This window comes from Anabrus simplex, chromosome 2 (genome assembly GCF_040414725.1).
Source record: "Anabrus simplex isolate iqAnaSimp1 chromosome 2, ASM4041472v1, whole genome shotgun sequence".
NCBI lineage: Eukaryota > Metazoa > Arthropoda > Insecta > Orthoptera > Tettigoniidae > Anabrus > Anabrus simplex.
This window is the reverse complement of record NC_090266.1, coordinates 484,684,308-484,710,770: the sequence shown is the minus strand read 5'-3', so window position 1 is coordinate 484,710,770 and position 26,463 is coordinate 484,684,308. Positions and strand designations below refer to the sequence as shown.

Here is a 26,463-nt window from a genome sequence, read left to right as displayed (position 1 = left end):
TGGTGGTGCGGCGAGGTATCGATGTGGAGCTTGAACCTGAGGGCCGATATCGTTCAAACGTTCAAATGCTAATCGTTTCTTCAGAACATACTAATGCACGTGTCCTGTGAATATGAACTTCCTATCTCTAGTCTTTCAAAGTGTTCTGGTTTTTATGAACATGAGTGCATTTATTTATTTATTTATTTATTTATTTATTTATTTATTTATTTATTTATTTATTGCTAGTAGTTTAAGGTCGCACTAACTCAAATAGGTTTTTCTGCAACTAAAGGAAAGGGTTAGGACTGGGAATGAAGCGTCCTTAATTTGCATTTGTCCGTGTGAAAATGGGAAACCATGGCACACAATCTTTAGTGCTGATGTTGGTGGGGTTCGAACCCACCATCTCTAGAATGAAAACTTACAGCTTCGCGGCGCGTACCGCGCAACTAACTCGCTCGGTATCCGTGCCAGTCACTTGCCTGTTCGTCACACACATTCTCACGGATATTGAATGTAAACCCAATAACATAGTTCTTCTCATATGCCTCGTCTAGAACAAAAATCTGAGAGTGGTTTTGAATATTTCATTGTTAAAAAATAATACTTTGTAGTACTTACTTCATCGAATAGAAGGATATCGTACGTGTTATCATCGTCAGCGAAGTACAACACGCCTTTGGTAGCGTTTGCTCGGATCCATTCCAGCCCTCTATTTCTATTGGAGACTCCTCTTGGTTTAGGACCTCGTCGCTTTTTATATTCTTCAGGCATAGGAGCTGAAGGAAAAAGAAACAGGTGTTGGAACACTAGCAAAAATTGAACACAATATAATACATACTGGGTCGATGACCTAGATGTCAGACCCCTTTAAACAACAAGCATCATCATGCTAATACATACTACTGTATTATTGTAATTAGTTCCTAATCTGGTAATGCACTGTAGAAGTAAATATTAAAATTATACTTCAATCTTTAGTTGGCGGGTTCGCAGTCCTGAAGATGACTTTCCGTGGTTTCACAGTTTAACACCTGACAAATGCCTGGGATGTAATTATCGCCATGTAGTCACGGTCCATTCCTTCCAAGTTATAGACATTCCCTGTCTCCTATATTATGCATTCTCTTCATTACCGACTGTTATGCCTTTCGTGTTCAGTCTGCAAGGCTCTGTGAACTAACTATGCTCCTCCACAATACTCTATTTGCAACAAGGTCTATCCTCCTTTAGTTCCATTCCACTTCTCTTTAATCTATAACTGTGAAGTTCTTCAGTCTGTCGAAATAAATTCAAAATAAATTTAGAAAATACCTGAAAAAGAAAACCATTAATTAAAAGTTTAGTAAATTATTTTGTAAATAATTTCAACATATTGAAGAACCTCACAGTTATTTTTTGCTAGTGGCTTTACGTCGCACCGACACAGATAGGTCTTATGGCGACGATGGGATAGGAAAGGCCTAGGAGTTGGAAGGAAGCGGCCGTGGCCTTAATTAAGGTACAGCCCCAGCATTTGCCTGGTGTGAAAATGGGAAACCACGGAAAACCATCTTCAGGGCTGCCGATAGTGGGATTCAAACCTACTATCTCCCGGATGCAAGCTCACAGCCACGCGCCTCTACGCGCACGGCTAACTCGCCCGGTAAAACCTCACAGTTATAGATTAACTAAGTCGAAACTGAAAGTAAATGGCTGTCACTATAACAAAAACTTATCTTTAAATTTAAAAAATGAATAAAATTTCTCCCCTTGATTCTCCTACCCCGTATCCCCCTCCATGGTAAACTATCCTCCTCCATTCGTCTTACATGATCTCACCACCAAAGGGGCCTTATACGCACAGCTTCATACATTACGTTCGTTCGAACTCAGCATTTATCTCCTCATTTTGAGTATTCTCCCGTCATTATCCCCTCCTGTTTTCATCGGTAATCATTATCATTACTAATATCGGATTTGTATGCAAATGATTATTTTGTTTGCTGATATGTAAACCTCCAAAACCGACGAGGAAGTGCGTCTGAAGGTGAAACTAGAAGAATGATTAAGTTTAATAGTGCATACATATGCATATTTGCATATAATTGAGATAAAGCACATATTTCATATTCAGGAATTATTGTGCATGTTTTCGACTTTCATTAGGTCTATGCATATATGAAAATGTTTTACAAGCAGTCTTCAAGAAAATGTGAAGTAATTAATGCCGTGAGCTCCTTCGGCAATGAAACAGTTGAAAGAGAACTGGGACTTATCAAGATATACTTCCAAATCATGTTAGAATCGCCTCTGTAGCGTAACGGTTAGTGTGATTAGCTGCCGTCCTCGGGGGCCTGGGTTCGATTCCCGGTACTGCCAGAAATTTAAGAATGGCAGGAGGGCTGGTATGTGATTGAAATGGTACATGCAGCTCACCTCCAATGGGGATGTGCCTGAAAAGAGCTGCACCACCTCGGGATGAGGACACGAGTGTGGTTGCGTCTTCGTGATTCGCTGGACATGATGGAGAACGTGAAGATATGCCAGGAAACATCGGACATGTCCTTAAACGACATCCGGGTTATGACATCATGGTAGCAATAAACACATATTTAGCTGTTACTGATAATGTGAATCTACCAGAATGTTTAACACCTACACTCGCTCCCGAATTCAAGTACTATCCTGTCACATACGTAGATGTAGAGATATTTAACTAGATTTAACAAACAATCGCCACAGATTTCTACGAGAAAACTTGGAGAAGACTGTTGTAATATACTGCAAAACACATTATGGACGGGAAAAGTATGGTGTGCAGTGTAAAATGAAAGAGGAATATGTATTTAAGTGTCTTTCTTTACGTTTGTATTTGTTTTTTTGCGGTTTTCTTACAACCTTACTGATTTACTTCATGTGTATTAAATAACACATTGTGTCTTATCTAGTAGAAGTGTGCACATTGTTTTAACAATGAACACTGATAGAATGATACGTATCACAAACCATGCACGGATTATTTGTACCAAACCTGCGGAAAACTGCGCTGTTGTCTGATATGGGAACGGCGAAGCGACAGATGGTGGAGAGTCGCTTACCTCCGAACACGGATTGGCAACGCTGACCGTACAGTGCTGTCTACCGTAGTCGAAGCCGGTCTGCTCCAGGTCCACGTATTCTTTAAGGTAGTTCTCTTTTCTACATTACGCATTCAATATATAGTATTCAAGTATTTAAAGTTATATTGTAAACCATAAACAAATAAGAATATGTTAATAAATCTGATACAGATTAATGCGTAATCCGAAAGTACTCACCGTGTCCTGAGTCCTGCGCTGGCGCACGCGACCCGAGCGACGCCAGCTAAATAAAATGGGTTGGGATATAGTACCATATCTGAAGTACTTATTTGATAATTGTTTGCATGAAGGAGCTATACCAAATGAATGGAGAGTTGCTATAGTAGCCCCTGTGTATAAAGGAAAGGGTGATAGACATAAGCCGAAAATTACAGGCCAGTAAGTTTGACATGCGTTGCATGTAAGCTTTGGGAAGGCATTCTTTCTGATTACATTAAACATGTTTGCGGAATTAATAACTGGTTCGATAGAAGGCAATTCGTGTTTAGGAAAGGTTATTTCACTGAAGCTCAACTTGTAGGATTCCAGCGATATATAGCAGATATCTTGGATTCAGGAGGTCAAATGTACTGTATCGCGATTGACCTGTGTAAAGCATTTGATAGGGTGGATCATGGGAGACTACTGGCAAAAATGAGTGCAGTTGGACTAGACAAAAGAGTGACTGAATGGGTTGCTATATTTCTAGAAAATAGATCTTAGAGAATTAGAGTAGGCGAAGCTTTATCTGACCCTGTAATAATTAAGAGGGGAATTCCTCAAGGCAGTATTATTGGACCTTTAGGTTTTCTTATATACAGGGTTATTCACCTAACATGTTACACGGAAATAACTTCTAAACCATTAAAGATATCAGCATTCTGTTTTCATATTCGTAACTGGTACCCAGGGCCTTGTAAAATAACGTGCTGCTTAGTCTCAGGGTATAATTAATAACCGAGATATTGATACTAACTCCATATTTTTAAATGGAACAGCACACATTCATACAGCTGGCCTAAAAGATCAACTGCGTACAAGTTCAAATATGTAAGTATTTTTAAAATCGGACAATTACTTTTTGAGATATAAATAAGAACAGCATGCGTGGTTTTGCTGCCTCATCAGACAGCGTGAAGTCGGGGCAAGGACATATTGAGGCGCAAGCTGCTTCCTGGCCTTGATTCCAGCCACAGAACGGATACCAGTCATGTACTGTAAACATAATGTGATGTACCGTAACATACCCTGGGTGTGCAACGTTACGGTACGTCCAAGATGCACGCTGGTTTTCTGAGTCAGACAGTCGGCGCTGAATGTCTGACTCCGAGTGGCAGGTGGGATGTGGCCATTATGAAAGCTGGTTGTCAGCGCAGACAGAGCTGCCACAAAAGAAAAGATATGAAATACAACTGATCAGTGTAGCATGGAACTAACAAGAGAACAGGCTGCAGCTCTATTGCTGCTAAGTGACAATGTTACAACCAAGTTAAAACGAATGAGAAGTGATATACATCCAATAAATGAATTAAAATATATTTACGGGAAGTACAAACACCTTTTTCCACAGTTACTTGTCGACGAAAACAGATTTTTGAATATTTCAGAATGAGTTCGGATACGTTTTGTTTTATTTTGTTAAAATTTGAACACAGGCTTACGAAGAACTGGGCGAATTACCACACTCAACACGAAAATCAACAGCCTGCGCGGCAGGTTGTCTGAAACCAGAATGAACGAATCATTCCGGTAAATATCTGAGTCAGACTACCAGTGCGCAGGCTTCCTGCGCGCAGGTGCATTATGGCCAGTCCCGCTTAAAAACACAGGACATACTTATGTCGACTCGGCGCCGACTGTCTGACTCAGAAAACCAGCGTGCATCTTGGACGTACCCTTATTCTATGACTGTCGAACACACAACGGGGAAGGGAGATTAAAGTTGTATTGTTTTGTTTTGACATGTAATAGGTTGCGCTCAGTTTAGCGTTTTTTATCACGTATGGGAATAGGAAGGATTTGGAAAGGAAGTCGGCCGTAGCCTATCACAAAGGTACCTATCCGGTATTTGCGTGGTGTTGAACATGGGACACCATGAAAATCACTTTCAGGTTGGGCGAGGCAGGACTCGAACCTACGCTCTCCCGAATGCACGCTACTACAGTCGCGCTGGAGCTCTGCGGAGATTAATGCGTGTGAAATAAAACATAAATAATAGTGTTGCTGCCATCTCACCACGATCAGCTCTGAACATTTGCTTTTCTAGAAGGAGGTCTTCCGGTGTTTCGTGTTATGTTTATTTCTCAACTCATAGAGTAGTATGAACTGTACACTAAAACCAGTGACAATTATAGCTTCCGTTATGTTCCTTTCAAGGCAAAGTACTTTTTTTATTCCTTTTAAACACATCAACCCTTTCTGCCCTGTCATGTGTTCGACTGTCATACATACTTTACAAACCCATCACATGTGTACGAGGTGCTTACATGCCTGGAACCCATTCTGTGGCTGAACTCACTCCCAGGAAACTGTTTGCGCCTCAATATGTCCTTGCCTGACTTCACGCCGTCTGAAGCGTCATGCAAAACAGCGCATGCTGTTCTTACTTATATCTCAAAAAGTAATTGTCCGATTTTGAAAATACTTACATATTTGAACTTGTACGCAGATGACTTTTAAATCAGCTGTATGAATTTGTCCCGTTCCATTTAAAAATATGGAGTTAGTATCAATATCTCGATTGTTAATCACCTCATGAGACTGAGTAGCACGTTATTTTACAAGACCCTGCGTACCATTTACGAATATGAAAACAGAATGCTGATATATTTAATGGTTTAGAAGTTATTTCCGCGTAACATGTTAGGTGAATAACCCTGTATATAAATGATATGAGTAAAGGAGTGGAATCAGAGGTAAGGCTCTTTGTGGATAGTGTTATTCTGTATAGAGTAATAAATAAGTTAGAAGATTGTGAGCAACTGCAACGTGACCTCGATAATGTTGTGAGATTGACAGCAGGCAATGGTACGTTGATAAACGGGGTTAGAAGTCAGGTTGTGAATTTCACAAGTAGGGAAAGTCCTCGCAGTTTTAATTACTGTGTTGATGGGGTGAAAGTTCCTTTTGGGGATCATTGTAAGTATCTGGGTATTAATACAAGGAAAGATCTTAATTGGCGTAATCACATACATGGGATTGAAAATAAAGGGTACAGATCTCTGCATATGGTTATGAGGGTGTTTAGGAGTTGTAGTAAGGATGTAAAGGAGAGGGTATATAAGTCTCTGGTAAGACCCCAACTAGAGTATGGTTCCAGTGTATGGGACCCTCACCAGGAGTACTTGATTCAAGAACTGGAAAAAATCGAAAGAAAAGCAGCTCGATTTGTTGTGGGTGATTTCCGAGAAAAGAGTAGCACTACAAAAATGTTGCAAAGTTTGGGCTGGGAAGAAGTGAGAGAAAGAAGGAGAGCTGCTCGACTAAGTGGTATGTTCCGAGCTGTCAGTGGAGAGATGGCGTGGAATGACATTAGTAGACGAATAAGTTTTTTTGCTAGTTTCTTTACGTCGCACCGACAAAGATAGGTCTTATAGCGACGATGCGACAGGAAAGGCTTAGGAATGGGAAGGAAGCGGCCGTGGCCTTAATTAAGGTACAGCCCCAGCATTTGCCTGGTGTGAAAATGGGAAACTACGGAAAAACATTTTCAGGGCTGCCGACAGTGGGGTTCGAACCCACTATCTCCCCGATGTGAACTCACAGCTGCGCGCTCCTACCCACACGGTCAACTCGCCCGGTGGGAATAAGTTTGAGTGGAGTCTTTAAAAGTAGGAAAGATCACAATATGAAGATAAAATTGGAATTCAAGAGGACAAATTGGGGCAAATATTCATTTATAGAAAGGGGAGTTAGGGATTGGAATAACTTACTAAGGGAGATGTTCAATAAATTTCCAATTTCTTTGAAATCATCTAAGAAAAGACTAGGAAAACAACAGATAAGGAATCTGCCACCTGGGCGACTGAACTAAATACAGATCAGTATTGATTGATTGATATTGACTGATAGCGACATTTATATGGCCGCTTTCCAGCCATTTTCCAGGAAAACCGAAAAACCCATGGAAACATCTGTTTGTCTGTTAGGTCATCAGCCCAGAGGCTGGTTGGATCCTCAAATAGCACCACCAAAGGTTATGCGGTTATAAGGAAACCGCAAAAACCAATGGCAGCACCAAACTGAGGCGTACTAGGCAAGACGAGGAGTGAGGTAGTTTGCCATTGCTTTCCTCACTGGGTCAGAAAGTGCTATTGCAGCACGACTGACCCTATGAGCAACACCTTTCATAACACTGATGCACTAGTCATGCTCTGAATGTCATTACTCAGCACTAGCCATACCCCAGCAACTTCCATATTGTCACAGCCATGGATGAGACTGAGACTTCGGTGGAAGCTACACTTTACTCTGGCCTGTGCCAAGAGATGGATATAAAAGTACTGTATCCATCAAGAAATGGCAGCAGGCAACATGGAAACATACTTCAGATAAAATATGTAAGATGATTTTCTACATTTTTCCCGCAGACAACATTTTATTGGCTCAAGAAACAAAAACGTGGCCACTTACTGAAAATTTCGATACATCAGTTTACGGATTTAAATTGACATATTGCCGGGCTGAGTGGCTCAGACGGTTGAGGCGTTGGCCTTCTGACCCCAACTTGGCAGGTTGAATCCTGGCTCAGTCCGGTGGTATTTGAAGGTGCTCAAATACGTCAGACTCGTGTCGGTAGATTTACTGGCACGTAAAAGAACTCCCACGGGACTAAATTCCGGCACCTCGGCGTCTCTGAAAACTGTAAAAGTAGTTAGTGGAGCGTAAAGCAAATAACATTATTATTATTATTATTATTATTATTATTTATTATTATTATTATTATTATTATTATTATTAAATTTCCATATTCAGGTTTTTGTTCTTGCCCTGAAGATGGTTTTCCGTGGTTTCCCATTTTCACACCAGGCAAATGCTGGGGCTGTACCTTAATTAAGGCCACGGACGCTTCCTTCCAACTCCTAGGCCTTTCCTGTCCCATCGTCGCCATAAGACCAATCTGTGTCGGTGTGACGTAAAGTAACTAGCAAAATAAATGTTCTTAATAATTATTTTAATTTGTTTACGTTGAAATAAGTTATACCGCTGAAATCAGCGGTCTTTTCTGAAGCTTGTAGTGTAATTTGTTTTGGAACATTGTAGGAGGTAACATCAGGAGCTTGTGAGAGAACAAACTGCCTCGCGCTTCTCCTCGTGTTCAATTAGACATTTGTTCGAAAGTTGCTACATAACCTTGGCAACAGCGTAATTTCTCTGATCCGCCTAATTCGGTGGCCGCGACTATAATGGAACAGCCGCAGCTGTAACTAATATCTGTAACTACTTTGAACCAAAAACTCATTTTTCCAAAGTTTTTCACTGTGAATTCATTGTCAGCATAAATACCTTTCACTGACTGTCATAACATATCCCTGAATCCATAAACCCTCAGTATAACCAACCTTTGTACTTTGCCAATATGCTTTCTCAACATCTATGAAACGTAAGCATTACCGTCTATTCCTCCAGTAGTATTTTGCAGTTTCAGGGCGAATACTGAAAATCTGACCCTGGCGTCCCCACTGTGGTCTGAAACCGCCCTGGGTTTTATCCAGTTTACTCTCCACCACTGATCGCACCGTCAGTCTCAGAACACCTGTGAACACCTTTTCGGGTACACTAATCAATGAAAAACCTCGATACGTGTTGTAATCCTTCCTGTTTCCATTCTTATAGGTAGGTTCAATTGCTGTTTTCGTCCAATCAGAAGGTACCTTACTCAGATGTCCTGCTTATCCTATTGCTCTATGAAGTCATTTCTTCCCTTCCTCCACACTATATTTTACTATTTCAGGTCGACAGCCCTGTTCTACATGAAACAGTATTTTATCTTCCATCCTTTCCAGTTCATCAAGTGTAATCTCCTTGCCACCATTCTCTTCTTTCCTACGAGCTCGGATGTTCAGGGTTTGAATATAAAGCTTTCCTTTTACACGGAGAAGATTTTTAAAATATTCCTTCCGTCTACCCAGTGATTCCCTAAGATCTAAAAACGAGTCCACCTGATTTACTCAGAACGCGGTTAATTTGCTTTTCCCTCCCGTTCTAAGATTCCTCACTGTTACTGTGAAGAATTACTTCCCTGCTTCTTGACGAAACCTTTGAAGCCATTTTTGGGATGCGTTCTTTTAACGTTTGCACGCTGCCCCGACTTCGTCATTTCACCAAGACGTACACTGTTTCCATTCTTCACACACAGTTGTTCCTAAGCATTCCCTTGCCGTTTCTACTGTAGCATCTCTTACGCCTCCCATTCACATTATATATCCTGTACCTGCATTCTGTCTATTCTTTGAAACTTTTCACTAATCATAGATTTCTGTCTAATTTGCTCGTCTTGTAGATTCTACCCTTTTCCGTCTGGAGACGGACTTCACTTTCGCTACCTTAGGCCTAGTGGTATTTAGTTCACTGCAGATCAGATAGTGGTCTGTATCATCGATTAATTCCTGGAATACCCGTACATTCATAATAGACTTACTGTACTGAATTGGAAGTCAATTATGATACAGTATTATGGATCTGCTGCCCTTACCCTCCCATATGTAGCGGTGAATATCCTTATCCTTATCCCTTACTGGCACAGGGTTCAGGAAATGTTTCTCGTTCCACACCTTTCCTTATTTACCCATCACCTTTTCATATCCTTCAATTCCATTTCCAATTCTCGCACTGAAATCGCCCATTAGCACTATCCTATACTTGCGATTGACCTTGATTACTACTATGTCACATAGTGCTTAATAAAACTTGTCTACTTCACCCTCCATTTTCCTTCATCTGTTTCCTCACTTGATGAATGCACTGAGAGGATTCTCCTCCTAATTCTTGCTGTTGTTAAAGCTGTCCACATCATTCGTTTATTTACGTGCCCAACACGAACAATGCCGTTTTTCTGATGAATAATTCCTCTCTCTACTCAGATCTCCCCTTTTAACACATGTCAGTGACACCAGATAATCACCTACCTCTTCCTCGTTATCTCCTCGTATCCGATATTATTAATTCCTTATACATCCAGACGTTTCTAATTTACTGACAGCTAGTTTTGACGAATTCCATTTTGTTCGCCGAGTCACTTCCAGTCAACTGGAAGTGCTTAAAACATTCTGAGCGTGTTCAGTACATTTCTGTGAAGTACATACAAATAGTCCCAGTGAGAATATTTTAAGCTAATGGTTTAGGGACCACCAGTGGTGTGTATAGTTCTAGCCGCCTGAGCACAAGGAGGGCCACAACTTAGAATATGTCCGAGATGTACATTTGTATTCCAAAGCGACTGGTATTTCGACTCTCAAGATCTTTCAACACACTGGCCATCGTTCACGAACTAGGACGTGGCTACAGGAACCCACACCACGAACTCTTATCTCAGCGTTGCCGAAAGCCTATGTATATGATCTCAATCAATCAATCAATCAATCAATCAATCAATCAATCAATCAATCAATCAATCAATCAATCAATCAATCAATCAATCAATCAATCAATCAATCAATCAATCAATCAATCAATCAATCAATCAATCAATCAATCAATCAATCAATCAATCAATCAATCAATCAATCAATCAATCAATCAATCAATCAATCAATCAATCAATCAATCAATCAATCAATCAATCAATCAATCAATCAATCAATCAATCAATCAATCAATCAATCAATCAATCAATCAATCAATCAATCAATCAATCAATCAATCAATCAATCAATCAATCAATCAATCAATCAATCAATCAATCAATCAATCAATCAATCAATCAATTGTGTCGCCCATGTGGCAGATTCCCTATCAGTTGTTTACCTAGCCTCTTCTTAAGTGTTTTCTAAAAAGTTGGAAATTGATCGAACATTTCCTCTTGATACATTATCCCAATCCCGTACTCCTCATCCTATAAATGAATATTAGCCCCAATGTGTTCCCCTGAATTTCAACTTGATCTTCGTATTATGTTCTTTTCTACTTTTAAAAGCTACACGCAAGCTTATTCGTCTACTATATCATTCCACGCCAACTCTCCACTCACAGCTTGGAACATACCGCTTAGTAGAGCATCTCGTCTTCTTTATCACAAGGCTTCCCAGCCCAAAAATTGCAACAGTTTCGTAACACTACCCTTTTGTCAGAAATCAACCAGAACAAATCCTGCTGCTTTTCTTTGGATATTCTCCAGTTATCGTATCAAGTAATCGTGATGTTGGTCTCATACACTGGAACTATACTCTAATTGGGCCTTACCAGAGACTTATACGCTCTCTCCTTTATATGCGTACTACAAACCACAAATACCCTCATAACCATGTGAAGAGATCTGTAACCTTCCTTTACAATCTGGTTAATGTGATTACCCCAATGAAGATCATACCTTATGTTAAGACCTAGGTACTTACAATGATCCCCATGAGGTATTACCTCCCCATCAACACAATAATTAAAACCGAGAGGACTTTTTTCTCCTGGTGAAACTTACAACCTGACTTTTCATCTCGGTTACCATCATACTATTGTCTGCAGTCCATTTCACAACCAGTGATGATTTCAGAGGGAGGAGATTTAATCCCCCCTCACAAAGTCGATTATTTTCTTCTTCGGGAATTTCAGTCGCAGTACAATACAAACTGATACCAATTCCGGAACATGTACCTACATATTCATAATAGTCTTTCGGTTAGCAAGAACTACACTGACTGAGCAAATGTCATGGGATAGCGGAGCACTGATGCGCAGGTGTGTTGTCTGCGCACCACACACCCCCTGTGCCAGCGGCAGTTGTATAGGAGACCTTCTGAGCAGTGGCTGTGCATGTGACAGCTGTAACATGGAACGTCGTCGTGAGCTGACACCGTTCGAACGAGGTATGGTGGTCGGTGCCCGACGGATGGGAAGTGCGATTTCGGAAGTGGTGCGGAATTCGGCTTCACACGATCAACCGTGTCCAGCGTGTATCGTGAATGGTTGAATGCGGGCGTCACCGTCCACAACAGACGAACGAACGGCCGTCCAGCCACACTCGATGACAGTGACCGGCGACATCTGAGACGGATTGTCAATAGTGACAGACGGGCAACCATGAAACAAATAACGGCTCATTTCAACACAGGCCGTGTTAGACACGTCTCCCAGTGGACAATCCGTAGGAACATGGGTTCTATGGGGTATGGGAGCCGGCGCCGAACACGGGTGCCACTGTTAACCTAACGTCATCGGGCACAACGACGCGCATTTGTTGCCAGTCACCAGGGATGGACACTGGAACAATGGCGTAACGTGATATGCTCGGACGAATCACGATTTCAACTGCACCATGCCGATAGGAGGCACCGTGTATGGCGCAGACCACATGAAGCGATGGATCCCGCCTGCCTCAAAGGTGTGGTCCACGGCGCTCTGTTATGGTCTGGGGTGCATTTTCTTGGTATAGAATGGGCCCCCTAGTTGTTCTGGAAGAGACTTTGAATGGTACGCGGTATGTTGAGCTGCTCGCAGACCATCTCCACCCATTTTTGGCCTTCCAGCGCCCAGACGGTTCTGCGGTGTTTCAAGATGATAACGCGCTGCCACATCGCTCCCACGTCACCCGGGAATGGTTCCAGAAACATGCAGCGGAGGTCCAACGACTGCCATGGCCACCCAGGAGCCCCGATATGAACCCTATCGAGCATATCTGGGATGTCCTGGAACGCAGGCTCCGTGCCATGGACCCTGCACCCACGAACAGACCAGCATTGGCGGCCGCTCTGCGAACGATCTGATGTCAGCTGCGTCCAGAGGACTACCAGGGACTTGTCTACTTACTTCCACGGCGTCTCACTGCAGTTCGCAGGGCCAGAGGAGGCCCCACACGCTATTAGGTGACTATCCCATGACATTTGTTAAGTCAGTGTACGAACCACTTTTCAGTCTCTTGCGCGTCACTGGATTTCATTTAACACAAATCTCCGGTGCTTTTCACAAGCCGTTTTTCTACTATAAACGCAACTGTTAGTTCTTCCCTGTCTTCTTTGTGTCTCTACCTGGATTGCCAGACTTTTATGACTTTTCATAAATAACGGTCTTTAACAACCACACATAATTATAGTTTTCGGGGAGCAACCCCTGTTTAAAAAATATCCTGATTTACCTAGAACTACGGCTGGGTAAGTTTTGACCCGTCATTGATAATAAAGTGTTAACATCTGTTCTTCCTTTTAGCTTCTTATACTTTTAGCTCATATGTCACCGGGATTCTCCAAGCATATATACTGTGCTCAAGCTGGCAACATCGCATTACCTGCTGAGGAAGGGAGAAGTACGTAACCGCTTAGTCACATCTAAACAATCGTGCAGTAAGGACTCTACTCACGCTTTGTTGTGCAATAGGTTGTTTGTTTTGCAGTATCGGCGTGTAAATAGTTGACAATGACCGCACGTAAACGACTTACTACTGAAACAAATATTATTGATGCCATTAATGACATTTTCGATGAGGAATCTGAAGGGAAACCCTTGGATTTTTCGTCTGATGAAGGATCACAGCTCGTACCTTCAGATTCGTCATCAGAAGATGATGGTATCATGCCAATTGAAGCTGTAGCGAATCCTGATAGAGCAGGTATGCGCTTCTAAACTTTCATTTCGTAATTCATGGACTATAATTTAGATTATTTGCAAATTTCAGGCCTAAAATATTTAGTTTATGGTTTCTTTATCACTGTGATATTTATGTTTAGGCTATTAGGTTTATATAGGCCGGTGCATTTTTACTTGCTGTAAATATTATTTTCGTGTGGAAAAACTAAGATAAACTTTATCTCAATAAAACGAGACAGGTTTAGTGTTGAGAGCCTCATTCAGCTTGCAGCAGGTACGGAACTTGTATCTCCAGATGACTCGACCTGGAAAGTTGGTGTAATTGGTGATGTTACAGCTGGTAGACGTGGAGCTCAAAATGTGTTCAGAGATCATGCTGGACATAGTGCCCATGCTAAACGTAATGTGAATGAGACTTGCTTAAGTGCTTGGCGACTTATGATTACCGAGAAGATTTTGAAACAGTGTGTGACATTTAATGTGACAGAAGCCCATCGTGTACTGATGTCAGATGATTGGTGTCCAAAAGTTGCGATGGAAGCCTTTCTTGCTATACTGTACATTCGCGGTGCCATAGGAGCTAAAGGCTTTGAACTGGACTCATTTTAGTCAGAGAAGTGGGGCAATCCTATTGTAAAATCTACAATAGCTCGTGATAGAATCAGATTAATAATGCGTTTCTTGAGATTTGACGTTAAATCTACAAGGTCAGAAAGATTAAAAGAAGACAAACTTGCATTGGTATCAGAAACCTAGCACGCCTTCGCTGCAAATATCCAATGTAGGTACATATATGGAGCATATATAACGCTTGACGAGCAGCTCTTCCCTTCTAAATGCATGCTAGGCCAAATAACGAGCGACTTGGTGATATTGTAGTAAAGAAGTTGATGGAACCTTATATGAGGAAGGGAAGAAATGTCACATGTGGAATTTCTTCACCTCTTTATCTCTCTCCGAAACATTGAAATCAAATGCAACAAGTCTTGTCGGCACCTTGAACAAGGCTCACAAGGAAGTACCAGTGGGTGTGAAAAAGGCAAAACACAATTTGCGCAGCACAGTCCTGCTGAATAAACATGATACATCCTCGACAATCTGTCAGAGGAAGAGCCAAACAAATGTTCTCTTTCTCAACACTATGCACTCTGATGTGAAAATAGAGCCTAGTGACAAAAAGAAGCCAGGCACAGTTACATTTTACAACGGCACAAAATATGGAGTAGATGTGAACGATCAAATGGCTCGCAAATACTCAACCAAGGCGCTGGCCAGTTCGTACTTTCTACAACTTGCTGGATTTGGCAGGAATAAATGCCTGGGTAGTGTACAACGCACTGAATGGAAAGAAACTGAAACTCAGGGACTTCATTCTGCAGCTGGGTGAAGAGCTCGCTGAGAAATATGCAGCAACTAGGATTGCAAATGCCCGCACTATTATTCCAAGTAAGATTCCTCAGAGACAGGAAAGGCACACGCGTTGTCAGGTAAAGTCCATTTGCAAAAGAAACAAATCGTTTGTGAAGTGCTATTCCTGCAAAAATACTATTTGCAGCAAGTGTACAGCCAAGAAGTATTTATGTGTGGTCAGCGTGTATAGTATGAAATGTCATTCTTTCAAAAAGACTATTTGCAGCATACTGTACATCATTGACAATCGCCAGTTAAGTTACACAATTGTCTTAAATGTTCCTTATTTGTATTATCAATATTCTAAATTTCAAATAAATTATCTAGCGCATGTACTGGTATATTCTTTAGTTACCAAATCCCCATCCATTCATTAATAATCACAAAAAAGAGAGGTGAGTCATAAGTGACCCAGCCGCAGTGTTAAAATGTGCACTGAACGAACTCGGCGATGGTTTAATTTTTTCCATGATTGACATTCCTGACCGTGTTCCCATATCAGGTGTGGTATGTGAGTCTGATGATCAATGCTCAGTTCTCTGTGACGTTATTGTGTTTTCATAATGAAGAATTAAAACCTCAAACCTTGTTTTCTTTCTTTCTGATGAAATGAAAAACTTTTAGAAGATAATTTATGAAGCGAGATAGTAACACGAGAAGGCGAAAGTGAAACAAGTCCCTCAGTTCTTCTTCCACGTTGTTCAAATTAGGATATTGTTGCTACCGCAAGTGCGCAAGAACCAAGCGGCCGTGGACGTGAATTCAAATACCAACATAAATTGGAGCGCAAGTACGAGTACCGGGGTGGTGCATTTTGCAAATTCTGCGAGACTCATTTAGAAGCTGAACTTGAAGCTGTACAAAAAAACAGTGATATGTTCTTAATGGTGCCTTTCATGAAGTTGCGGAAAGCTATCGGAAGTACGAGCAAATTAGAAAAGCACGCGCATTCTGAAGAGCATGTTAAAGCTGGGTCGCTTGATACCTGTAGATTACTGGGATCGAACAATTCTGTCCGTGCACAGTTAGTTCAAGTGACGAAGAAAACGCTTTGAACTGTCAAGCTTTCTCAGCTTTAATCGAAAGTGTGTACTTCCTTTGCAAGAAGAGATCGCCCACACAACGAACTATGAACCAATAATTAACAGAAAAGTTCTAAAAAATAATAGTGACGTTGAAAATTGGGTTGTCTCAAAGTGTACGATATACATACGTTAACAGGAGTACAGGCTCAGGACTGGTAAATTGTATTAGTGAGGTTTTAGACGCTCAAGACGAAATTATTTTCCGTGATAGATACTTTTCTACAGTGGAAGAAGAATCTACTAATGTAAGTAACTCTATGTTTGTTCAACATGATGCCAAATCACCTGCTGAAGTTACGGAAAGGTTTTTGTGTATGGCAGAATTCAAGAGTGCCAGTGTTGAAGAATCTGTATTCGAGAGTACTAAGGAAAGAGATCTAAGGAAACGAAATCTGTCTTACGATAAATTAGTATCGTGTTCGTTTGATGGCTCTGCCAATTGTAATGGTTGTGTACATGGCGTTCACACTAGACTTTCGAAGGAAAAGGGATATGATTTGCAATATATTCACTGCAGAGCACATGTCTTGTCGATTGCTACCATCAATTGTAGAAACAAATATCTCATGTGTAACGGTTCAACCCTACTACAAACATTTCCCTTCCTCAATTATTATTATTATTATTATTATTATTATTATTATTATTATTCGATTCCGTCATCAAGTTTCACTATTAATTATTTACCACTCACTTCATTTCATTCACTTTATAATATGCTAAATTAAGATTAATCGAATATGTGTATTAGAATTAAGGAAAAAGTCCTATATATAAAATTGGATGTTGGTATATTTGAAATGAATAGACTCAAAAACTACTGGACCGATTTTGCTCAAATTTTCGAAGTTTGTTCTTATTACATCTGAGAGGGATTATGAAATGGTTTGAACGAAATCTGATTGTTAGCTCGGCACTAAGGGGTGAGAAAGAAAATAGGGGAAGATAAGCAAACCGCAAGACAAATCCGATCAGCGGGTTGCCTACCCAACACTATGTGAAGATTATGATGTGTTTCTTAAAACTTATTTCTGCTTTTATCTTCTGTAGAATAATATAAAAATGAAAAGCCCAAGTTCTGTTCCCATGATACAGGGAGTGAGAAGATGAGAAAAGTCGCAAACTTAAAAATACGAAAATGACGATATTAGTGACGAATTCATAGTCTTTGGGGTAGCTGAGATGAACTGTGACACTCTGAATGCCGTTTAAGTCAAAGTTCGTTTCTAATCGGTATGGTCAACATGTTATGACTTACCGTTTGGGAAAGAAAACTGTAGAGTAAGACACACATACGGGCGGGATCGTACAGTATATAAAATGACTGTCATGACTGACTGACTGACTGACTGACTGACTGATTCATCATCGCCGAGGCAAAACTACTGGACATAAAGGAATGAAATTTTGGATGTTAAATTTATATTACGATGTAGGTGCATGCTAAGGGAGGATTTTTTGATATTCCGCCGCTAAGGGGGTGAACAGGGGAGCGAATTTTTAGAATGAGTATATATATCTCAAAAATTTAACAGTTTAAAGACGTGAACATTAGTATTTGGAATCTCCTTTAAAAATAAGGAAACACGTATATTTTTGTTTCCGGAAATTCCTTTAAAAGGGGGTGCGGTGAAAAGAGGTTAAACAGAGAGGTTGAATACTTTTACGAGGATAGTTATATGTTAAAAACTGAAGATTTTACAGACATGAAAATTGGTATTTGGAATCTTCTTTAAAAATAAACACGCTTTTTTATTTTTTTAATCCAGTTTTATAGGGGTGAACGGCATTGACAAAGGGGGTGAGTTTTTTAAAAGACAATATATATATACAGTATTTCTCAGAAAGGTTACATTTTACACATGTAAAAATTGGTATTTGGAATGTCCTGTGGAAGTAAAGAAACACAGGTAATTTGTTTTCGGAAAATCCGCTTAAGGGGAACTGAATAAGGGGATGAATTTTTAAAATGAGCGTATCGACAGCATATCTCAGAAACTTAACATGTTACAGACGTGAAAATTGGTATTTTAATCTCTTTGAAAAGTAAAGAACTACATATTTTTTGTTTCCGGAAAAACTCTTAAAAGAGGGGGTGAAAAGGACTGAAAAGGGAGTGGAATTCGTTTTATTAGGATGCTGATATCTCAAAAATTGAAGATTTTACAGACGTGAAAATTTGTATTTGGAGTCTCCATTAAAACTAAAGAAATACGTATTTTTTGTTTTCGGATAACCCACTTAAGGGGGTGAAAGAATTGAAAAATTAGTTGAATTGTTGGTATGAGGATACTTATATTTCCAATATTAAAGGTGTTGCAGACGTGAAAATTGGTATTTGGAATCTCCTTAAAAAATAAGGAACACAATTCTTTTGTTTTCGGAAAATCCACATAGGTGGGAATAATTGAGACATTAGTTGAATTATTTTTTACGAGGATACTTGCATCTCAAAAACTGAAGATGTTATAAATGTGAAAATTGGTATTTGGAATCTCCTTTAAAAATAAAGAAAGTTGTATTTTATTGTTTTCGTAAAATGTACTTAGGTGGATTGGGGGTGGGGGTAGTACTGATAAAGGGGTTGAAATATTTTTATAGGGATATTTATATCTCAAAAACTGAAGATGTTACTGACGTGGAAGTAAGTATTTGGAATCTCCTTTAAAAATAAACATTTTTTTACGACTTGAGAGAAGACCATTTCTCACACCTACAGTTCTAAGTCGCATCTTAGCCCCAAAAGGCAATAGAACACACGTGGTTTACAAAGACTTTACGGGGTAAATGAAACTGAATTCTTCGGTGAGTTTTTATACATTAGGGATTTTCAGATAATGTCTTCGTACAGTACCGGGGAACGATTACTTTTATCAGATGACGAAATCCACGCGAGCGAAGCCACGGGTAACTGATAGTCTTGTATATACGGTGACATTTGTTAAAGTACGTAAGATGATATCCTGTAATGCAGTCAGAAGGTGTCATAGTTGCAGATCGCCACTATTTATAGTTATGAGTGTGGTCATGCTGAGGTTTATCCACTGCCCGAGGGCCAATTGGCACACGACACCATGAGGCTAACAGTCTGGTTTCGCGTGGCCAAGCCGTTCAGAAGCGGGAACATTTCAAGTATCGAGTCATCACGTGGGATGTGGATCGGACACTCTATTAGCTAGCTGAATACAGAATGTGAAGAGGGGAAATTGGTGGTAGGAGAAGCCATGTGACCGTGTAAAGTGATAAAGACCTTGAATCCTTTGGAGAGCTATCTAAGGTCTTATATCTTTCGTCTGGTGTCTAGTAGCTGATCTAATATATTGTCTAAGAGCTAATCTAACTACTAGTGTCTTGAATCTAATAATAAATTATGCCAGTCTTACATCTTGTATCATGCAACTTGTGTCTGATCGGAGAAAGTAGCTGTGTCGTCATGACAAAGAAGAATAGGGAAAGTTAAGACTATGCAATGTAATGCTGGTCCAGACAGTGACAAATATACGGTAGTAAGTAGGACGTGCGAATTTACGTGCCTAAATGTAACAAGTAGGTGTTACAGGGAGGTATCTCGTTCACAGTAGTAAGTCACCAGCAGGAACGTAGGTCAGCGGAACAGGTCCGACGAGGTTCGTAGACGTAACGTACTGGAACGATCCTAACCGACTTGTAGAACGTCTGCAACTACTAAAAGCCTCTCAACACGCTGGTCATACGGGACACGACGCAGAGATTCTAGAAATAGAAGAGGAACTACGTCATGCGGGTATTATCGAGTAATGGCTCCTCGAAGCAAGATCTCACCTGTAAAGGTTAGCATCGCTCATGAGTTACATAAACCGGCTCGTCGCAACTACCGTCGCAGACGTGTTATCACACACGGAAAGGATGAACCATGGCAACCCGATCTTGTTGAAATGATTCCTTACGCCCGTAACAACAACGGCTACAAGTACTTGCTCACCGTCACCGATGTGTACTCCAAGTTTCCCTTTGCAGAACCCGTTTGCGCAAAGACAGTTTCACTAGTTACACAGGCTTTTCAGCGTATCATCCAAAGGTCAAAGTGTCGCCCATGTCTTCTTCAAACGGATCAAGGTAAGGAGTTTTACAACAAGGTGTTCTCTTCTTACCTCAAGACACTTGGCATTCATCATTATTCCACCTACAGCAACCTCAAGGCAAGTGTAGTAGAACGATTCAATCGCACACTTAAAACACTCATGTGGCGAGAATTTACCGCTTAAGGCACCTAACGCTGCATTGAACTCCTACCTAAGCTAGTGTCCCGGTACAACGATACACATCATCGTACCATTGCCACAAAGCCTCGCCTTGTTATGAAGAATACGCCCCGCTAAGATGCTATTCATCGTGTAATAAAAACAGCCGACCCACGGCGTCATCGTTTCAAAAAGGTGATTTTGCCCGCATCAGCAAACACAAATCCGCCTTTGCTAAAGGATACAATCCTAACTGGAGCACATACATTTTTCAAATCAACAGGATCAAGCTCACCAACCCGGTCACCTATTTACTCCATGATCTTACTGGAAACCCATCAAGGGAGGATTCTATGCCGAAGAATTACAGAAAACCAAATACCCTAATAATTATTTAGTAGAACGTGTTCTTCTTCGGCGTTGTAATAAACTGTACGTCAAATGGCTCGGTTTCAATAACACTTTCAATTCCTGGATCAATAAAGAGGATGTACTTTAATATTTTATTCTATATTAGTCTGTTAAGGAACCAACGGCCAACGCCCTAGCAATGTCACCTTTGTGGGAACCCGCAGCTAACGCTCAAGATGGCGGCTTGGCTGGAAACCGACAGCCAACGCCCATAGATAGCTTCGACTCAAGATGGCGCCTTGGCGGGAAACTGACAGCCAACGCCAATAGATAGCTTCGACTCAAGATGGCGTCTTGGCGGGAAACTGACAGCCAACGCCCATACATAGCCTCGACTCAAGATAGCGCCTTGGCGGGAAACCACGGCCATCACCCAAGATGGAGGCTTGGCGGGAACAGGAAGCCACAACCAAAATGGCGGCAACCGCAAAATGGAAGTCGTTATCTCCAACCGCAAACCGCAAGTCTTTATCTTGTCCTATCATCTTCCTATTGTTCTTCCCATTGTTCCCATTGTGTTTGAACCGCTGTAGCCCTACTACTCATAAGCGAAGCTACTGTACATAATGAACAGCGGAGATAGCAATTCAGAGAAGAACGTCCAAGCAGCGTTCAAGCTGTCTAAGTCAACGAACGTGAATCCGTGCGGATTAACCACTCGGCAAGAATAATGCCCGGAGAAGTGTAACTTCTAATCAATGCCAATATTTATTATTAAAAAATAATAGTAATTTAAATTGTTATTACGACTACAACAAATCTCGCAATCTCTAATTTAAAATTTGCATAATATTAAGTTGTTTACTGTCAACGCAATCAATTATTTATCATTAAAGCAAGTAATCCCAAGTTCAAGGTAGAAATCAAATTATCATATCATCTTCAGAAACCTGTATCATGGTATGTTGTCCAGTAAGCTCATTACCCCATACCTGTGAAAAATATGAGTCAAAGGGTCATGCTCTATCTAATAGTTATTTTTATTAGAAACTGGAGCCCATTAACTATTAAAATAAATGAATATATGATTAATGTGTGATAATACATTTTATAACGGCAATAATAAGAGCATATTATAAGACAAGTATGAATTATACGTTAGTTTGTGAAGTGGAAAACTACGAAGTGTCGGCCAATAGTAGGGCATATTGTAGGAAAAATTAACAAGTGACGCCCAACTGTTGACCTCAAATGTTAGTGAATAGGATGAGCAAAGGGAAAATTACGTAAGTGTCGCCGCAATTAGGAGCTCGGATAATATCAGAATTCGTTCTGAATGACAATATATCACAGTTGGTATTGGAGAATATGTACATTTAAGCCAACGAAATTACACTGACTGACAGAGCAAATGCAACACCAAGAAGGAGTGGTCAGAACTTTATGCCAATTGCAGGGTAGACTGACGTCACTGAGGTATGCTCATGATGTGAAATGCGCCGCTGTGCTGCGCACGTAGCGAACGATAAATGGGACACGGCGTTGGCGAATGGCCCACTTCGTACCGTGATTTCTCAGCCGACAGTCATTGTAGAACGTGTTGTCGTGTGCCACAGGACACGTGTATAGCTAAGAATGCCAGGCCGCCGTCAACGGAGGCATTTCCAGCAGACAGACGACTTTACGAGGGGTATGGTGATCGGGCTGAGAAGGGCAGGTTGGTCGCTTCGTCAAATCGCAGCCGATACCCATAGGGATGTGTCCATGGTGCAGCGCCTGTGGCGAAGATGGTTGGCGCAGGGACATGTGGCACGTGCGAGGGGTCCAGACGCAGCCCGAGTGACGTCAGCACGCGAGGATCGGCGCATCCGCCGCCAAGCGGTGGCAGCCCCGCACGCCACGTCAACCGCCATTCTTCAGCATGTGCAAGACACCCTGGCTGTTCCAATATCGACCAGAACAATTTGCCGTCGATTGGTTGAAGGAGGCCTGCACTCCCGGCGTCCGCTCAGAAGACTACCATTGACTCCACAGCATAGACGTGCACGCCTGGCATGGTGACGGGCTAGAGCGACTTGGATGAGGGAATGGCGGAACGTCGTGTTCTCCGATGAGTCACGCTTCTGTTCTATCAGTGATAGTCACCGCAGACGAGTGTGGCGTCGGCGTGGAGAAAGGTCAAATCCGGCAGTAACTGTGGAGCGCCCTACCGCTAGACAACGCGGCATCATGGTTTGGGGCGCTATTGCGTATGATTCCACGTCACTTCTAGTGCGTATTCAAGGCACGTTAAATGCCCACCGCTACGTGCAGCATGTGCTGCGGCCGGTGGCACTCCGGTACCTTCAGGGGCTGCCCAATGCTCTGTTTCAGCAGGATAATGCCAGCCCACACACTGTTCGCATCTCCCAACAGGCTCTACGAGGTGTACAGATGCTTCCGTGGCCAGCGTACTCTCCGGATCTCTCACCAATCGAACACGTGTGGGATCTCATTGGACGCCGTTTGCAAACTCTGCCCCAGCCTCATACGGACGACCAACTGTGGCAAATGGTTGACAGAGAATGGAGAACCATCCCTCAGGACACCATCCGCACTCTTGTTGACTCTGTACCTCGACGTGTTTCTGCGTGCATCGCCGCTCGCGGTGGTCCTACATCCTACTGAGTCGATGCCGTGCGCATTGTGTAACGTGCATATCGGTTTGAAATAAACATCAATTATTCGTCCGTGTCGTCTCTGTTTTTTCCCCAACTTTCATCCCTTTCGAACCACTCCTTCTTGGTGTTGCATTTGCTCTGTCAGTCAGTGTATAACCGGCAAATGTTGGAAGTGATATTTTGTGTCACAAATGTGTACTTTTAGAGGCATGTCAAGGGAAGTGCAAGGGGAAATTGTTAATAGGGAACCAACGATGGACAAGGAAAGCAAGTGTTGACCACGATGGTACGGTCTGAAATAAGTCAGGAGAGAGCAGAAGCTGAGAAACACCAGGCACTCAAAAAGAAGTCACTGGGGAGGGTATGAACCTAGATCTTTTTAATTTTCTGATGTAGAAAATGACCGAACGCAGTAAAAATAGTAATAAACAAATGACCGAGCTCAGTGAGTATAGTAAGAAACAAGTTAATTCTATGAGTATTTAGATGGAAGAAACTAGGGCTCAAGGTAAGGCAATAGTAAAATAGATAGTGTTAACAATAGAACAGATGTGTTAAGTGAACCACTGTATATTAAAATAGATACTAAGATACTAGAGGTAGGTGATGAAATAAGTTAGAAAGTAAGTCAGACAAAGAGTGCATTGAAATCAGAGCTAAAATGGAGTTGAATCGGAGCAATCTTCATACTCAAATCAAGGAAGTCAAGGGAACTTGCATAGAGAATAGCAACAAAATCGTGCAGTTAAATGATAAAATCAATAGCAATCGAAACGAAATTAACGAGATGGTAAAGAAAAAAATGGTTAGAAAAGATCCACAGCAGAGTTGGACAAGGTACGAAGGAATACGTTAGTAGAGTAGAGCAGGTCGAAAGAAAGCTTGGGGAAGTCAGTGAACTAATGTAAAAACAAGGAAACTTTGTCACAGCAGGTGATGGAGAAAGAGGAAAAATTACAGGAAGAATTAAGAATACAAGAAAATACTGAGAAAGTAGAGAGAAAGTCTCAATCGACAGAAAACACTACGGCAGGAGTTTAGGGAAAGCCAGATCCCAAGAGAAGTGGGGATGACGAATAATTTGTTCAATGGAAATCACGACTTACCTAACTTTTCGGGCAAACAATTAAATCCAATGGAATTTAAAAACTAGTGGAAGAAAGATTTATGTATAAGTAGAAGTAGTCGACCAAAGTATGTTCTAAAACAATGCGTGCAGTGTCAGCATTTTCCCTGGTTTTTGGAGGGAAATTTGAATTTTGCTGAGTTAGCACCTTTTTGGTGCAGGCAAGGTCATTGACCCGTAGTCAATGACGTCATTGTGACGTCAAACCTTACCTACGTAAACAGGCCTAACCTCACGTAGGTAAGGTTATGACATCGCGATGATGTCTTAACTAAACCTGCAACCAAGGACGCTGACGTGACCTACCTTCATTAGATTAGGTTAGGGACCGAGGTTTTGGTTTTTTGAGAGGGTGGAGAGGGTCCTCTCTTCCCTCCTTGGGGGCTACCTCCCAGCCCCCTACCAAAAATAGGGGAAGGGTGAGAGAGAGATTGCGCTCTCTCTCTCTCCCAGGGGACCACCCCCAATCCTCAACTAAACATATTGCCGGCTCCTTAGCCAGACATGGCCACGTTCCCTTGTGGGAACTGGCAGCCGATCACTCTATGCACTGACTGTTATTGCATTGTCGAGCGGCTGGGTATGTGGGTGGAGCGTGGGGGGGGGGGATGCTAGTGCGCCTGCACGCTAACATATCTCTCTCGCGGCGACTTGGCGAGTTACTGTGTGGGGGAGGTGCAACGAGTTAGAATAACATAGAGAGGCGGAAGCGCTGCCTGGGTGAAGCTAATAGAACGAAAGTCCGCCATGTTTCCTGTTGTCACACAAGCAAGGGGGGATGGCCTTTAAATGACGAAAAGTGTAGAAAATACGCATTTTAGAATCACTGGGGGAGAATTAAGGACCGTTGCCGATAGCTTGAAGCATTAAAGCGAATACCGCCACTTCATCATATTGCGGCACGAGGCCAACATCACGATCAGTTGATTGTAGGGTAGTTCGAAATCATCGCACAGTGACATACGAATAGGCCTCGAAATCGGAACAAGAGCGTTACCCTGCTTGGTTGTTGTGGTTAAGCGTAAATTAGAATAAAAACGATGGACATAAATATTTATGACAGGAAGCCTTAAAATCATAGGGACCTACAATAGGTTACAACCTCATTCTGTTCATATTTATAAAATTACTGCAACCTCATGAGTACTGTGTTCCTTTCTTAATCTGTTTACCCTCCCGGGTTGGTTTTTCCCACGGACTCAGCGACGGATCCCACCTCTACCACCTCAAGGACAGTTTTCTGGAGCTTGAGACATTGGGTCGGGGGATACAAATGTGAGGGAGGGCTGCACATGCTATATTGAACAGGGGGCCTTGTGGGGGTGGGGAAGGAAGCGGCCGTGGCCTTAAGTTAGGTACCATCCCGGATGAGAAGTGGGAAACCACGGAAAATCACTTCGAGGATGGCTGAGGTGAGAGTCGAACCCACTTCTACTCAGTTGACCTCCCCAGGCTGATAGAATCCCGTTCCAGCCCTCGTGTCTCTTTTCAAATTTCGTAGCGGAGCCGGGAATCGAACCCGGGCTTCCAGGGGTGGCAGCTGCTCACGCTAACCAGTACACCACAGAGGCGGCCCATGAATACTTTACCACAATAATCGTTTAGTGTAATTATTTATTATAATATAGGGGGATATCATGTTTCTCCCATTACCATATCATACTGGGATTACTAGCTGAAAGGTAAGCTTGAAAGTTGTCCATTATGAAGTGTGGCATAGTTTTAAAAACCAAGGCAACAGACATCTACAATAAAGGCTGTATACATTTGAAAAATTGCAGTAAAATACTGTATTTA

The 26,463-nt window shown here is 41.7% G+C and overlaps 1 protein-coding gene across 6 annotated transcripts in view; it reads right to left on the bottom strand.

Annotated features, from left to right (window-relative positions):
- GlcAT-P (Glucuronyltransferase P) overlaps positions 1-26,463 on the bottom strand; it is a 1,177,810-nt gene that overhangs the window by 118,274 nt on the left and 1,033,073 nt on the right. For all 6 annotated transcript variants that reach the window (XM_067140865.2, XM_067140864.2, XM_067140867.2 and 3 more), the window contains one exon: positions 604-761. In XM_067140865.2, the coding sequence (XP_066996966.1) occupies positions 604-761 (158 nt within the window). The remainder of the gene's footprint in view (positions 1-603; positions 762-26,463) is intronic.